This window comes from Pristis pectinata, chromosome 31 (assembly GCF_009764475.1).
Source record: "Pristis pectinata isolate sPriPec2 chromosome 31, sPriPec2.1.pri, whole genome shotgun sequence".
Lineage (NCBI taxonomy): Eukaryota > Metazoa > Chordata > Chondrichthyes > Rhinopristiformes > Pristidae > Pristis > Pristis pectinata.
In genome coordinates, this window is record NC_067435.1 from 3,132,340 (window position 1) to 3,150,030 (window position 17,691).

A 17,691-nucleotide genomic window follows, 5' to 3' on the forward strand; every position below is an offset into this window, starting at 1 on the left:
CCCAGCACATAGATGCAATCACAAGGATGGCGTGCCAGCGTCTTTACTTTCTTTGAAGGTTAAGGAGATTTAGCATGTCACCGAACACTCCGACAAACTTCTATAGATGTACTGTTGAAAGTATTCTGACTGGCTGCATCATGGTCTGGTATGGCAATTCCAATGCACAACAATGTAAGAATGCAGAGAGTAGTGGACTCAGCCCAGTACATCGCAGGCACATCCCTCCCCACCATTGGTACTATCTACAGGAGGCGCTGTCTCAAGAAGGCAACATCTATCATCCCCACCATCCGGGCCACGCCATCTTCTCGCAGCTACCATCAGGCAGGAGGTACAGAAGCCTGAAGTCCCACACCACCAGGTTCAGGAACAGCTCCTTCCCTTCAACCATTTGGTTCTTGAACCAACCGGCAAAACCCTAATCACTACAGTTTAGCAACACTATGGCCACTTTGATCACTTTGCACTAAAATGGACTTCATTTTATTTTGTTCTATTTGTGTTCTTTCTTGTAAAAATTGTGTATAATTTATGTTTAATTTATGTTTTTCTCGTGAATGCTGCTTATCTGATGCTCTGTGCCTGTGATGCTGCTGCAAGTAAGTTTTTCATTGCACCTGTGCACACATGGACTTGTGCATCTGACAATAAACTCAACTTTGACTTTGACCTGAAGCCCACAATTCCAAATTAGTTGAAAGTCAAGTTATTGTCATCTGCACAAGTCCATGTGTGCACAGGTGCAATGAAAAACTTACTTGCAGCAGCATCACAGGCACAAAGCATCAGATACACAACATTCACAAGAAAAACATAAAGTAAACATAAATTACACCAGAAAGAACACAAATAGAACAAAAAAAAAGCCAAAATCCATTGTAGTGGAAAGTTGGTTCAAGACCAAATGGTTGAAGGGAAATAGCTGCTCTTGAACCTGGTGGTGTGGGACTTCAGGCTTCTGCCAGGTTGGCAAACAGGCAGTTCTGTGGTGAGAGCAATGCACTCTACAACTGCACTAAGTTGCTGTGGCAAACTCGATGGGGATTTAAGTTGCCTGAATGGGACACTGCTGCTCGCACTCGCCATGAACTCACGTAGATGTCTCCCCTCCGACAATGCAAAATCATGGTCAGCACTTTCTGTCTCTACTGTGGCCTCTGCGTTAATGTCAAGCAGACAAGCATGGCAGGCACCCAGTGGAGAAATATATTAATTGAAAGCACTGACGACTCCAAGCAGGCCCCCTTAAATTTCTTAGAAACTAGTGCATGGGTGTGTGAAGATGCAAAGAGTGCAGTGTTCCCCTATCCATCAACACACACTCCTTACTGATATTGTCTGGTCTTCAACATGACACCACTTTTACAACTGATAAACTGTCCACCTACCACACAGTTAATGCAAAAACCCAATTGTTCTATAACTTCACCTCGAGGTTCAGTGACAGCTTCTTCCCCATTGGCATAAGGTTCTTGAACTGACATGAAAAACCTTAACACAACCTCCCACTATATTTTTCTCTCTCTCAATTTTGCACTAGTGTTGTTATGTTCATTTAGTTGTGTAAGTTACGTATAATTTATGTTAACTTAAGTTTATGTTAACCTATGTTTGTCCTTGTGATGTAATATAACGAGCTGTTGCTGCAGAAGACTAATTTTCATGGTCTTTGTACCCTGGGTATGTACGCTTATGACAACAATAAACTTGAACTTGAACTTGAGCCATTCGAGGTTACTTCTGGCCTCACCATCTTTTAGTTCCCCTCCCAACTCCCCTCCTCCATTTCCATCTCCTTGTTTGTCCAAGGCAGGCATTCCAGATCAGGGTTTCTGGTGTAACAACATCAGTACTACCTGCAAGTTGCAGGTTTGATGATCTGCTCCCTTGTTCTGACCTGGAGCTCTGAGGTCACACGACGGTTGGCTTTCCATTTTGAAGCTCACACACCATGGACGGTTCAGGTGCAACAGATGATTGTCCAGCTCTTGTCAGGGAGACTTGATCCTTCATGTTCTGCTGTGGGGGGTTTCCATGGGGAATCCACTTGTTGGGCAGCAGGTCTTCCAGAGCAAATGACATTGGCCATCATGGTCTGCTCAATAACCTTCTAGATTTAAGAGAGACTTCTTGTACATTGTCTTTGGATTCCCTGAAGTCTGTATATTTGTGATCTTCCAAAGCACTGGGTACAGGGGTGTTGATGTCAGTAAGTGCTTTCCAGTGATGATTCTACATGGGGTTCAGCTGGATACCACTAGACGAGGTGTGGATGATACCAGGGCAGAGTGGAGGGGTTCCTTGTTGTAACGTGTTGATGTTGGTGGAGGCAGGTGTTGGTGGAGGGTGAGTCGGAGTCTATGCTCCCCTTACAGATGAGGTGAGTTTCCAAATTGTGTTGATGATAGTTTCTTCCTGAGGTGGTAGAGCTGATGCCAGTTGTGAGGATCTGTAAAGGCGGTGTGATCGAGCGGTCTCCTGGGTATTACAGGTCTTGTTTTTGGTCACAGTTTTATCTCTGGGACTTTCAGAAGTTGGCTTGTTTCTTGTCGAGCCAGCATGGCAGAGGCCAGGCTTTTGTGCATGTTTTGGTGGCTCTTTGCTCATGAATACTGCGCTGGGGCATGTTCCATCCTCCAGAGTTGGGTATGGAACTCACAACCTTCTGGCGCAGAGGCGAGAGTGCTTGCCACCAAGGCATGTTTAGCACTGTGGGCCCAAACTAAGGCAAAGTTAGTCAAACAGCACCAAGGTTCTGGTCCATTGGCACTGTGTCATGAAATTAATTCCCAACCTTGAATCTGAGAAATTTAAATTCAATTAATTTAAAAAAATGAAGGGTGATGGTAGCGATGGAAACTCAGTAATGGTAACTATGGAACTACCAGCTTGTTCTAAAAACCCATCTCCGTCCCTGGAAGCAAGAGAAGAGGGAGCAACCTGCTGTCTTTGCCCAGTCAGAGCTATACGTGAATCCAGACCCACCAGCATGGTTGACTTTTAACTGCCTCATTCGGAACAACATCTCGGAGGATCTACCCTGGGCCCAACACGTTGATACAATCAAAAAGAAGGCATACCAGTGGCTCTATTTCATTAGGAATTTGAGGAGATTTGGTATGTCACGAAAGACTCTTGCATATTTCTATAGCTGTACGGTGGAGAGCATTCTGACCGGTTGCATCACCGCCCGGTATGGAGGCTCCAATGCACAGGATCAAAAGAGGCTACAGAGGGTTGTAGACTCAGCCAGCTCCATCACGGGCACAACCCTCCCCACCATCGAGGACATCTTCAAGAGGCAATGCCTCAAGAAGGCAGCATCCATCACTAAGGACCTTCACCATCTGGGATATGCCCTCTTCTCGTTACTACCATCGAGGAGGAGGTACAGGATCCTGAGGACCCACACTCAACATTTCAGAAACAGCTTCTTCCCCTCCACCATCAGATTTCTGAATGGTCCACGAACCCATAAAAACTACCTTATTATTCCTTGCATTTTGCACTATTTATTTATTTTGTAATTTTCTTGGTGTAAGGTGTCAGGGTGGTGTTACCCCAGCTGTGTAATCGCTAAGTAATCTTTTTTAGTTGAGGCTGCTCATACAGTTTATAAGCAGATTGAACCATTTCACGTCATTGATGTAAGTTCACCTAACAGTTGAACCCCTTCCATCTTTAGCCCTTGCACACGACACTACATTGAAAGACCTGGATTGAGTGGACGTGGAGAGGATGTTTCCATCAGTGGGAGAGTCTAGGATCCGAGGGCACAGCCTCAGAATTGAAGGACGTCCCTTTAGAACAGAGATGAGAAGGAATTTCTTTAGCCAGAGGGTGGTGAAACTGTGGAATTCATTGCCACAGACGGCTGTGGAGACCAAGTCACTTGGTATACTTAAAGTGGAGGTTGATAGGTTCTTGATTGGTAAGGGTGTCAAAGGTTACTGGGAGAAGGCAGGAGAATGGAGTTGAGAGGGAAAAATAAATCAGCCATGATCCAATGGTGGAGCAGGCTCGATGGGCCGAATGGCCTAATTCTGCTCCTATGTCTTATGTCTTATAATCTGATAGGTGTTATTGTATAAGCAAACTCATCCACTTTCTTATCTGAAAGAACATCATGCATTCCAAGGGATAAGTCAGGAGTACTGATAGTTAAGTGACATAGTTTCTCTCTGGAAGTGTACGGTCCAAATCGACTGGTCATGTTCTTTCCCCAGACTGTGCATATCCAACCTATACCCTTATTCTTGGCTTGCCAGCTACTTGCCCATCTATCACCTTGAAATTCCTCATGAAATCAAACACATGAAGATCTACTCCTTCACAATCAATATCGCTCGGATATTCTGCCTTGCTACAATCTCCAACTTGGTGCACTGACTTGGGTTGAGTAGTCTGTTTCTTTGGTGTTATCTTGGGAAGGTGCTGGGTCTGAGCAGATGTTGCCCATAGTAGCAGTTGTTCCTCTGTGAGCCCCATTGGTTTCTTAACCCTGCGCATCAAGTTAATTTGTCTGCTTCACTCTTACAGCCCAAATGAAACTTGTGATGCAATCTACATGATAAAGCCTTAAGTACCAACAGTAGGATTTTAACTGCAGTTCAGCCTTCCTTTTCCCAAATACAGGAACTTTCCACGACGCATGACCTTAGACTTCTATGTGGAGGATATCTGAGGCAGGAATGTTCTCACGGAGGCCTTCCCTTTTGCAGAGATTTGTGTAAATACCTGTGTTGGCTCTACTAATGAATGTTGGAAAGTCAGTTAGGCTGAAGCCAGTAGAAACCCCAGAGTCCAGCATTAGAAGGTACGGATAACTTGTGTTGTTCTCCGGAACAGCCTCCGAGGGAGTTGGGTACAGCAATTGTCCACTAGGGTCACATTTGGCATAGTCAAAAGCTCCAATTGATGCTGGGCTTTCACAGCCGATCCCACTTGACTGTGAGGACTGCTGTGACATTGAGTCATGAAACACAAAGTTTTCTTCCCCCTCTTCAGGTGAAGTCTTGTTCTGATGCTTCATTCCAGGACTCCAAAACAGCAACTGCAAAGGCATCTCTTCCTCTGAGACATCGTTGCTGCTGTGAGTGAAACTGTGCGTGTCAGAAAGGAAGTCGTTATTGAGCAAAATATTCTGATTCAGGACAACATAGGACTCCCTGGTGTTGGCTTGTGACTGCAAGTCGTCAGGTGACTTGCTCTCGTCCAATGGCGCCCATTCTTGCTGCAGCTTGAAGGCACCTGATCCGCTCATCAGGGACCTCTGTTCTTCTTGGAAGATTTCCTGATGCTTGTTCCTCACCAAGCCTGGCGGGAAGGTCTTTATCTCGGACAAGACCTCCAGGGCTGTGGGTGGTTCATCAGTGCTGAAGAACTGGAGGTTCCAGCAGACATGTACATTGCCTCGGCCAAGCCACTCCTGCAAATAAATTGGTAAATTGGTAAATTTTACTGTTGTCACATGTACCGAGGTACAGTGAAAAACTTTGTTTTACGTGCCATCCATACAGATCATTTCATCACATCAGTACATCGAGGTAGTACAAAGGAAAAGCATTAACAGAGTGCAGAATATAGTGTTACAGAGAAAGTAGGTTGTAAACAGTATGGTTATCCACAAGAATAATGGACAGAGAACAAGGAGGTCAAATTGCAACTGTAAAAAACATGAGCTGGGCCGCAGTGACTGAACAGTGTACCTGGCTAGAGACACCAGAGACTGTAGTGCTGGAACCTGGAGCAACACACAAAGTGCTGAGGAACTCAGCGGGTCAGGCAGCATCTATGGAGGGAAATGGACAGTTGACGTTTCGGGTCGAGAAATCTGGACGGGAAAGAAAGAGGGGAGGTAGCCGGTATAAAGAGGTGGGGGAAGGGGTGGAGCAAGATCTGGCAGGTGATAGGTGGATCCAGGTGAGGGGGGTCTTCCTCCCTTCACCTGGACTCACCTGTCAGGTGTCAGATCCTGCTCCACCCCTTCCGCTCACCACTTTATACCGGCTATCTCCCCTCTTTCTTTCCAGTCCAGATGAAGAATGTAACTAGCTACACCACTCTACCTGAGGATCGTGCAGAGGAGATCGATGATATTATTGTCAGGACTGAACAGTTTGAGATAGAAGCAGAAACTGTCCAGAGGGAAGTTGTTTTCCAGATTTGATTTGAACTGTATAAGATTATGAGAGGCCTAGACAGAGTACTATAGACTTGTCTTTCTCTTTGATTGTGTCTGTTTTTATTTTCACTTGTTTTTACACAGTCTTTTTTCGCTGTGTGGTATAATCCGTGTATAATTTATGTTCTGTGTGTTGCCTGTACCTACATGCCTGTGATGCTGCTGCAAGCAAGTTTCTCATTGTACCTGTACCTCACCGTTCTTGTGCCCATGACAATAAACTTGACTTGGGTGAACAGGGAGTGTGGAGAGAATAAAATGGGATTAGTGTGGATGACTGTCGAATTCTTAATGGTCAGTGTGACTCGTTGGGCCGAAGGGCCTGTTTCCATGCTGAATGATTCTATGACTTTTAGCAGAGAGGTTCATAAGTAGGGAGAAATAGACTTAAGGTAAATTCTAGAAAGATTCCCCCTCTCACAAATACGTCCTCTCGTATTTGACATCACTACCCTGGAAAAAAAAAGATTCTAACTGTCTACCCTATCTATGCCTTTCATAATTTTATGAAGCTCAGTCAGGTCTCCCCCTAGCCTCCGATGTTCAGGAGAAAACAACCCAGGTTTGTCCAACTTCTCCTTCCAGCTCATACACTCTAATCCAGGCAGCGTCCTGGTGAACCTCCTCTGCACCCTCTCCAAAGCCTCCACATCTTTCCTGTAACGGGGATGATTAATGTCAAGCTTGAAGAAGTACCAGAGGCAGCCGGGGAAACCCATTTCAACGCAAATCCCAGTGAAAGAAGGAAGGGCTTTTCCATTAATATTTTCCAAAACATTCAATGATTGAATTACCGTGAGTGCAGAGGTAATAAGCCAACACTTACATAGAACATAGCACAGAATAGGCCCTTCGGCCCACAATGTTGTGCCGACATAGCTAATCCCTCCGAGCTGCAGAATACCCATATCCCTCCACTTTCCTCTCATTCAGGTGCCCATCCAAGCCCCTCTTAAAAGCCCCCAATGAATTTGCCTCCACCACACCACCAGGCAACACATTCCAGGCATCCACCACTCTGAGTAAAAAACTCACGCCTCCTCTGAACCTACCCCCTCTCACTGTAAATGCATGCCCTCTGGTATTGGATCGCTTAATAACAATCTGGTTTACCTGGAAGTTTCCCTGGTATACAGTGAAAAGTCCATCGAACATGTTCTCCGGGGAAGGAATCAGCGGCCAGACAGTTTTCTTTATCATCCTGTAAATGAAAAGGATCCAGTTAAGTGTTGAACTGCGGTAAAAGTTTAATTTGTCTTCAAAGGTTTTCACTGTTGTCTTTGTGCTCCCTCAGCTGAACCCTGGGCCTAGCGATGAAAGGACACAATCACAGAGCCCATGAACTAGTTCAACACCCCCCCCCCCCACAATAATATTTAATTCTGCTTTCAGAAATGAAGAAGAGCCATTTATCGGTACTCTAAATTTGACGTCAATGTTACTGAAACAAAAAGAGATGTAAAGTGGAGCATCTTTAAAGTACACAGGAGATACAAGAGGCCGCAGATGCTGGAATCTGGAGCAACAAACAAAATGCTGGAGGAACTCAGCGGGTCGAGCAGCATCTGTGGGGGGAGAGGAATTGTCAACATTTCAGGACCGGTGCAGGGTTTCAACCCGAAACTTTGACAATTATTTTCCCCCCACAGGTGCTGCTCGACCTGCTGAGTTCCTCCAGCAGATTGTTTGCTATCCTAAAGGGGTATTTGGACAGAGGGGTCAGAATTCAGAATTCAGAATCAGATTTATGATCACTGAAGTGTGTTGTTTTGCGGCAGCAGTACAGTGCAAAGACAAAAATCTATCAATTACAAAAATAAATAAATAGTGCAAAGAAAAGGAATAATGAGGTCATGTTCATGGATTCATAGACTGTTCAGAAATCTGATGGCAGAGGGGAAGAAACTGTTCCTGAATATAAGTGAGTGAATCATTGAAAGTGGCAGGGAGAGCTGCAGAAATGGTTAAAAAGCACACAGAACGATGTGAATAGAGGCAGTGAATACAAGAGCAAGGAAGTTTTGATCGGCTTTATAAATCACAGGTTTAGCGAGAATTGGAGCATTGTGTCCAGTTCTGGACACCACATGCTAAGAAAGATCTGAAGACCTCACACAAGGTATAGAGAGGGTTACCCCGGTGACTCCAGGGATTAGTCATGTGGATAGACTGAAGCAGCTGAAATCATTCTCTCTGGAACACGACCTTGTCACTTTCTAACTCAGAGGCAATGTTAACCCATGAACAGTATGCCTAGCTTGTCTAACGTCTGCATGTTTAAGATAAGATATCTTTATTAATCCCATGTATAGTGAAACACACAGTGAAATGCATCTTCTGCGTAGAGTGTTCTGGGTGCAGCCCGCAAGTGTCGCCACGCTTCCAGCGCCAACATAGCATGCCCGCAACTTCCTAACCCGTATGTCTTTGGAGTGTGGGAGGAAACCGGAGCACCCGGAGGAAACCCACGCAGACACGGGGAGAATGTACAAACTCCTTACAGACAGCGGCCGGAATTGAACCCGGGTCGCTGGCACTGTAATAGCGTCACGCTGACAGTTACACTACTGTGCTTGCCCTGGGCAACAAACATAACAGAGAAAAATCTTTAACTGCGCCAGCCGATCGGGGGAATACCTGCGGTGGGTGAGGATAATCGTCAGTAACAGCAATGCAGTGATCAGGATGAGGACCGAAGTCAGGCTCACAATCAGTGGATCCAGGTCTGGAAGACAGAAATGCAGTGTGTGAAGGTTTGCTGCTCAGCCCATGGTTCATCGGCTCTGTGACCTTCCTTTTGCCCTCTCAGCCTCCGACACCATCTACGACACACCCCTCCTTTAGCATTTCCCACCGCATCCCAACCCTATCCTACGCCAACTCAGGATGCTAACCCCACCCTCCACATCCCATTCCCCCAAATACCTCCCACCCTGTCCTCCCAAACCCTCTCACCACATCACTCTGACCAGCCCCCCGATCGCCCTCCCTCCATCCACTCACCCCACATCATCCCCCTTCCCCCAGCACCAGCCAGGGGAAATGTAGTATGCTGGTTAGATCATGACCCAAGTAATCAAGGGATCCGACCCAGCGATCAGAAGGCAGAGTTCAAATCCCACCAGGAATTTAAATTTGTGATCAAATCGATTTAAAATCAGAATCAGATTTATTATCACTGACCTCTACAACGTGAATATTTGTTGTTTTGCGGCAAAAATAAGACATAAAGTGTATTATAAATTACAAAATAAATAAATAATATGAAAGACAAAGGAGGTGGTGTTCATGGGTTCATGGACCGTTCAGAAATCTGATGGCGGACGGGCAGGCATGGTAGTGCAGTGGTTAGCGTAACGCTATGACAGCGTCAGTGACCCGGGTTCAATTCCTACCACTGTCTGTAAGGAATTTGTACGTTATCCCTGTGTCTGCGTGGGTTTCCTCCGGGTGCTCCGGTTTCCTCCCACATTCCAAAGGCGTACGGGTTAGGAAGCTGTGGGCATGCTATGTTGGCGCTGGAAGCGTGACGACACTTGCGGGCTGCCCCCAGAACACTCTATGCAAAAGGTACATTTCACTGTGTGTTTTGATGTACATGTGACTAATAAAGATATTTTATCTTATCTTAAGAAGCTGTTCCTGAATCATTGAGTGTGGGTCTTCAGGCTCCTGTACCTCCTCCCCGGTGGAAGTAACCAGAAGACCCGGATGGTGAGGTCCTCAATGATGGATTAAATTAAACAAAACTGTCACAGTGGTGTCTGGATTGTGGTTCAAACTGTATCAGGGTCACTAATATCCATCAGGGAAGGGAGTCTTCTGTCCTTCTCCAGTCTGAGCTCCCTATCCAAATCCAGACCCCGAGTTAGGTGGCTGACTCCTCACTGCTGGCACTGAACCTGGATGGCCCAGCAAGCATCCAGAGACAGGCAGTAAACACTGTCCTCGGCAGCAATGCCTGAATGAGAAAGTTCCCATCACTGTTGAAAATAATGATGCAACTCACAGTACAATGTGAGTGATATTCTGTTGTAAGTGTTGGGTTATTACAGGGAACCCCATGTTACTGCAGTTCAGGTAATGGAAATTCGCCCCTATAGAATTCACAAATCACTGTCATAAATTCACTCTCATCAAACTTACCTGCCAATTTCTTTTTTCAATTCGGGTTCCTTGATGCATGTGCAGATGATGCGGCTTCACTTTCCGGAAAGTCGTGACCTGAACGGTTTTCTGGGAACGCAAACCTCTGATACACAGAGGTCACCTGTACTGAACTGTTATGGCGATGAGGAGGCGTACAGGAGTGAGATAGACAGGCTGGTTGAGTGGTGTCGTAACAACAACCTCACACTCAACGTCAGCAAGAACAAGGTACTGATTGTGGACTTCAGGAAGGGGAAGTCGGGAGAACACACACCAGTCCTCACTGAGGGGTCAGCGGTGGAAAGGGTGAGCAGCTTCAAGTTCCTGGGTGTAAACATCTCAGAGGATCTGTCCTGGGCCCAACACATTGATGCAATCACGAAGATTGATGCCCGCCAGCAGCTCTACTTTGTTAGGAGTTTGAGGAGATTCGGTATGTCACCAAAAACTCTTGCAAATTTCTACAGATGTACGGTGGAGAGCATTCTGACTGGTTGCATCAGCACCTGGCATGGAGGCTCCAATGCACAGGATCGAAAGAGGCTGCAGAGGGTTGTAGACTCAGCCAGCTCCATCATGGACACAACCCTCCCCGCCATCGAGCTTCTTCCCCTCCGCCATCAGATTTCTGAACGGTCCATGAACCCATGAACACTGCCTCGTTATCCCTCTTTTGCACTATTTATTTATTTTTGTAACTTATAGTAATTCTTATGTCTTGCACTGTACTGCTGCCACAAAACAACAAACTTCACGACATATGTCAGTGATAATAAACCTGATTCTGATTCTGATTCTGTTTGATTCTGTAAGATCTGGAGGTGATGTTGTCCAGAAGGTTCTTCAGAAGTCAAGAATGACACACAAATCTTACGATTACAGCCATTTTACTGGACGTTCATCAAAGTATAGGTCAGGCAGTGTCAGCTTGTAACAGAAAGTAAGGCAAGTAAAACGAAGTAACAAAGAACTTGCTCTCCATTTATACTGCAGACCAATCTAAACTGGTCAGAGATAAGGGGATCTTCTGATGATAAGGCAGTCAGTGGAAAAGTACTGTCTGTGTTACACTGTCACAACACCTCAGTCTTACAAAGAAAATACAGAAATACAGAAATACAGAGCCAACTATACTACAAGTTACTAAAAACTTAGAAATAAGTGGTTATATAAGCAAACAAAAAGAAAACTAAAACTACAAGAAAAACAAATAACCTAGACCCTAATTCGATAACTCCCAAGCCCATTCCTACTTGGAATTTCATACTTGACAATGTTTCAGGCATGATGGTCTATTCATGCTCTCTTTCTGATGTTGCTACGGAAGGTTCAGTGGAGAATCAGGCCATTGAGCCCACCTAGCCTATGCTGGTGCTTTTGGTGCGAACAAATTCATTCGCACCCTTCTTAACTGAAGCCTGCTCTCTCTCGCTGGTGGACTTATCTAGGATCCCCTTGAAAGCGTCCTTGCGGTAGCAATTCCTGAATGGTTCAGTGAAGCGTCACCCACGATAATGCGTAAAGTCAAGTCCTGAGACTTGACCTGCTCTGGTAGACTTCTGGGCGGGAAACGAGAAAGGTCTTTGTCTCTTTAACATGTTACTAAAAGTAATCCAACCCCACAGCCTTCCCTCTGCCAAGCAGGAGAACATGTCAGATGCCCAGAGATGATTCCAATACCTGAATCTGTAAAAGCTGACACCGGTTTGGACCACGCAGTCCAGTATCCATCCATGGAGAGTCCATCTGGCTTTGCACGGATACTGACAAGGTATTCCGTTTGTGATTTGAGCTTCAGAATGACACACTCTGTTTTCCCTTTGACAATCTCCACCTACACAGATGGCGGAAAGTTATTGAGATATATGTTGCCTGACGACCTGGTTCACAACACTCACTCATGCAGTAGTTTGTGAGATTCACATATTCAGTAACGTATCAGTAGAACAGAGGTGGCTACACAATGCGACACTGCTAGTCCCAGGCAGTCTATGACGAAAACCAGCCTCCCCTCCATGGACTCTCTACACTTCTCGCTGCCTCAGGAAAGCAGCCAGCATAATCAAAGATCCCACCACCCCGGACATTCTCTCTTCTCCCCCCTCCCATTGGGCAGAAGATACAAAGATTGAAAGCACGTACCCCCAGGCTCAAGGCAGCTTCTATCCCGCTGTTATAAGACTCTTGAATGGACCTCTTGTATGATAAAGATGAACTCTTGACCTCCCATTCTACCTCGTTGTGACCCTTGCACTTTATTTGTCTGCCTGCACTGCACTTTCTCTGTAACTGTAACACTATATTCTGCATTCTGTTGTTCCATTTGTACTACCTCAATGTACTGATGTATGGAATGATCTGTCTGGATGGCACGCAAACAAAAGCTTTTCACTGTATCTCAATACATGTGACAATGATAAACCAATGTACCAATTACCAACATGGAACCATTGGTTGCTTCCTCCAATGTTTATGGATTAACTTAGTGCTCATAAGTTACATTGTCTGATCTTTCTCCGCACACTGCATCTTGATGCGGAAATCATCTTGGTCTTATCAGAAGCTGCTGCAGGTTACATTGTGAGCTCTGTTTACAACAGGCTCTTTAAAATACACCTGTAGAATGGACCTTGTTGCTTTGCTCTCTGTGGACTGTCTGCTCTCAACAGTGGCTGGAATCTTGGTCTGTCCCCCTCCCTCTCTCTCCATCTCACTGACTCATACAGTGGTGTCAATGTTCCCCATACATAAACAGTTCTTTCATTATCCTGCACTCACCTCTGCTCTCACATAGAGAGACACACAGAGACACATAAACTCTCACACAGAAACACACACACCCTCACACACACAATCATACACACAGTCACACACACTTACACACATACTCACACACATACACTTATACACACACACACACTCACACACTTACATGTGCTCAGACACATACACTCACACAGACACACACACACACACACTCACACACACAGGTGTGTGTACATGTGTGTGCATGCACATACTTCAAAGCAGGTAATAATCAGGAGTGAGAACAAACCAATATCCAGAGTTGGTGATTGGTTTGAGTGTGTGAAGTGAGCGCCTCGCCACGTGGATAGAATCGTGCATTTCATTACCTTCTGCATGTTGGAACCAGCTGAAGAAAAATTGACTTCGTACATTAAGGAATTTTCCAGGTATTTAAACTGAGGCGGTGACCACTTGACGTGAAGCTGTCCGGGTTTCCCGGTCGGGCGGACTGTCATGTTGGACGGCGGATCCAAGACAACTGAGGGAAGAAGAAGAAGTCAGAGTTCAGAACTTTCTGTCTGTGTGCTTGGATCATTTCAGCCTCTGAGGTCTGGGCCGAGTGTGTGACTTCAGAGGAAGGTGTGAAACTGAGGGTCAGGTGGGTGTTGGAAGCAAGGCAGCATTTGCAGAGGAGCGGGGAATTCTCAGTGACATTGGCCAGGAATTAGATGGTGTAACATTCTTCGTTTCGGTATGAGCTCAGTGCCAGCACCACTGCCAGAGCAACTGGCCAGATGTGCTGACAACTGGTGAGGCCCCACCCTCAACTCTCTGCTCTCAGACCTGCTGTTTAAATTAAATGTGTGTGGATACCTTTGAGTTAGACAAATATTCAAAGTTATGCACGGCATTAAAACATTGAAATGTTAAAATTGTTAAAAAATTTGTTAAAATATTAAATTTATGAAAATAGTTAAAAGTAAACAAACAGATATACACAAATGTGTACACATATATACCTTTGCACATGACATGCAGACATGCACACAAACACAAGTAGATTCATGCAGGTGCATGTATGCAAATACACAGTGTTGACACATACATACATGTACATACACACACATACACACAATGCGCACACACACACACACACACACACACACAATGCACACACACATACTGACGCACACACACATGCACACACAAGCACATGTGCACAAGATCACACACATGTGCACATTCTACTGTGCGGAAGGTCTACGCTTCAGCCTCCAGTCGGGAATTGTCAGTGGTCATGGGCACAACCACCGGGTGATCCACACACTTCCCAACGGAAGATCGCGGCATCATAAAAACAGAAGAATAAGAAGCAGGAGTCGGCCATTTGCCCCTTCAAGGCTGCTCCACTGGTCACCAAGACCATGGCCAACCTCTCACCTCAGCACCTCTTTCGTGCCCTATCCCCGTATCCTTTCATTCCCATATAATCCAGAAAGCTACTGATGTCTGTTTAGAATGAGCTCAATGACTGAGCTCCACTGACTCCGGGATGGAGAAGTCCAAAGATTCACCGCCCTCTGAGTGAAAAAATGTCTTCTCATCTTGTCCTAGATAGCTGACCCTTCTTCTTCTGAGCCCTGGTTCTCGTCACCACAACAGGGGAAGCATCCTCCCTGTGTCCAGCCTGTTGACCCCTGTGAGTACCTTCGGTTTCAATGAGATCTTCTAAATTCTACAGTTCGGCTACTGTTTGACCTGAGTGGGTTGTGGCAATGGCTTTCTCCAGGTCTGTACCCAGCGCTACAAATATTTTGTTGGTTATGTCCCACCTCACTGCAATGTGTCCAAAATTCTTCATTAATGAATGCCAAAATTAAATCAATTAGCAGAGTAATTATGCACTCCATTTGCATTGATTAACTAACACAGATTAACTCCCACTTTCCATACAATGGAGATGACTAATTCATTATAAAGCTCTGTCTACATCTACTGGGCCACTCTCATGCCAGAGATGCTGTATATTTTATAATTTTTTTATCATGATTTATGCTGGAAACAGTGCCAAAAAGATTTACGAGGATGTTGCCGGGACTCGGGACTGAGTTGCAGGGAGAGGTTGACTAGGTTAGGACTTTATTCACTGGAGGGTAGGAGAATGAGGAATGATCTTATAGAGGTGTATAAATCATGAGGGCCATAGATAGAGTGAATGCCCATTGCTGTTGGGGATTCAAGAACTAGAGGGCATAGGTTTAAGGTGAGATGGGAGGGATTTGATAGGAACCTGAGGGGCAGCTTTTTCACCCAGAGGGTGGTCCGTATGTGGAACGAGCTGCCAGAGGAAGTGGTTGAGGCAGGTACATTAACAACATTTAAAAGGCACTTGGACAGGTACATAGATAGGAAAGGTTTAGAGGCATGTGGGCCAAATGTGGGCAAATGGGACTGGCTTAGATGGGTATCTAGGTCGGCATGGACCTGTTGGGCCCAAGGGCCTGTTTCTGTGCTGTATGACTATAGCAGACATTCTCTCACTGAAATCCAATCCTAACCCTGCATGGTTTCTTGGTTTATTGACCTTTGAAACAAACAAACCAGGGTCTGCATAACGAAGAAAGAATTTACATTTTATTGCAGCTTTCTTCACATTCCAAAGCATTTTATAACCAATGATAAATGGTTGTAGTGTAAGAAACAGGGCAGCCAACTTCTGTACTACATACATTGACCGAGAACAATGTGATATCAGCCAAATCCCCTCCTTCAGTACTACTGATTGAAGAACAAATATCCCGTTTTTCTTCGGATAGGGGGTCTTTTACACCCATCTGAGAGAACAGGTAGGACCTCAGTTCAACATTCCACCCCTGACAGTGAAGAGATCCCTCAGGGGTGTACAGAGGGACATGTGGGACTGCACTGTATAAACAGAGAGACACAATACAAGAGTAAGGAATTCCTAATGAGCTTTTATAAAACACTGGCTCAATCACAACTGCATTGTTGTGTCCAGTTCCAGATTCCACACCTTTGGAAGACCTGTAGCCTTTGGAGAGGATGCAGAAGGGATTTATCAAAACCTTTGTTATGCGGGTGGACTGGAGAAAGCTGGGGATTGTTCTTGGAATAGAGCAGGGAGCTGAAAGAGGAATTTAAAATCAGCAAGGCACAATGGAGTAGATGGAGACTGTTCCTATTAACAGAAGCTTCAAGAACCAGGGGATACAGGATAACGAGTTCGGCTAAAGAATCAGAAGGGACAAGGAAACGCTTTCATGCAGTTTGGGTTTGAAAACTGCGGTGTGGTGGAGGGTTCAATTGCAGTGTTCCAGACAAAGGAAGTGTCTGAAAGGGAGAAAAGATGTCAGGGCAAGAGAGAGAGAGCAGGGGTGCACCAGGTGAATTGCCCCTTTATAGAAATAAAAAAAAACTGCAAATGGAGTCATATAGAGTGCATGGAAACAGGCCCTTTGGCCCAACCTGTCCATGCTATCCAGGATTCCCATCTAAGTTAGTCCCATTTGGCTGCATTTGGTCCATATTCCTCTAAATCTTCCCTATCTGTGTACCTGTCCAAGTGCCTTTTAAATGTTGTTAATGTACCTGCCTCAACCACTTGCTCTGGCAGCTCGTTCCACACACTGACCACCCTCTGGGTGAAAAAGTTCCCGTTAAATCTGTCCCCTCTCACCTTAAACCTGTGCCCTCTCATTTTTGATTCCCCAACCCTGGGAAAAAAACTGTGTGCATTCACCCTATCTATGCCCTTCATAATTTTATACTCCTCCATAAGATCGCCCCTCATTCTCCTACATTCCAATGTAAAAGTCCCAACCCCTCTCCATAACTCAGTCCCGCGAGCCCCTGCAACATCCTCATAAATCTCCTCTGCACTCTTTCCTATAGCAGGGTGAAAATGCGGCTGTATTCCAAATCGGAAGTAAAAACAGAAAATGCTGGAAACACTCAGCAGGTCGGGCAGCATCTGTGGGGAAGGAAGCATAGTTAACGTTTGAAGTCAAAGACCATTCATCCAATCTGGAAGGTGAGAAAACACATTCGTTTAATTTGCAGAGAGCTGGGGAGGGACAGACAGGATAAAAGGAATAAGTCTGAGAGGGTAAACTACTATAGACTTAATAGGCCGAATAGCCTCCTCTCCCTGCAGTAATCATTCAATGATTTTTACACGGAGAGTGGTGGGTGCCTGGAACGGGCTGCCAGGGGTGATGGTGGAGGCAGATACGACAGTGGTGTTTAAGAGGCTGTTAGACACATGAACATGCAGGGAATGGAGGGATATGCATCATGTGCAGGCAGAAGGGATTTAATTTAATTTGTCATTGTGTTCAGCACAGACATTATGGGCCGAAGGTCCTGTTCCTGTGATGTATTGTTCTATGTTTTATGATTCTGTACTTATTAACATTCAGAATGTTTCTTTGTGTCACTTGCTATATGAAGTTAAGATTTTGTATGTTGTTGGACAACACGTCTTTAATCTCAAAGTCAAGGTAACATCTCTGCAGATGCACATGTACCAATGACCATTCAATTACAGAGGGATATAGCATAATGACGGGCATCGATAAGGTGGACGA

At 45.3% G+C, this 17,691-nt stretch overlaps 1 protein-coding gene across 1 annotated transcript in view; it reads right to left on the reverse strand.

The window, feature by feature from the left end:
- Positions 1–618: 618 nt before the first annotated feature.
- Positions 619–17,691, reverse strand: part of epor (erythropoietin receptor) — a 35,512-nt gene continuing 18,439 nt past the window's right edge. Inside the window, exons 4-8 of the mRNA XM_052041809.1 lie at positions 13,471–13,622; positions 12,017–12,170; positions 8,825–8,912; positions 7,301–7,388; positions 619–5,431 (exon numbers count right to left, since the gene is read on the reverse strand). Of these exons, the coding sequence (XP_051897769.1) occupies positions 4,661–5,431; positions 7,301–7,388; positions 8,825–8,912; positions 12,017–12,170; positions 13,471–13,622 (1,253 nt within the window). The 3' untranslated portion in view covers positions 619–4,660. The remainder of the gene's footprint in view (positions 5,432–7,300; positions 7,389–8,824; positions 8,913–12,016; positions 12,171–13,470; positions 13,623–17,691) is intronic.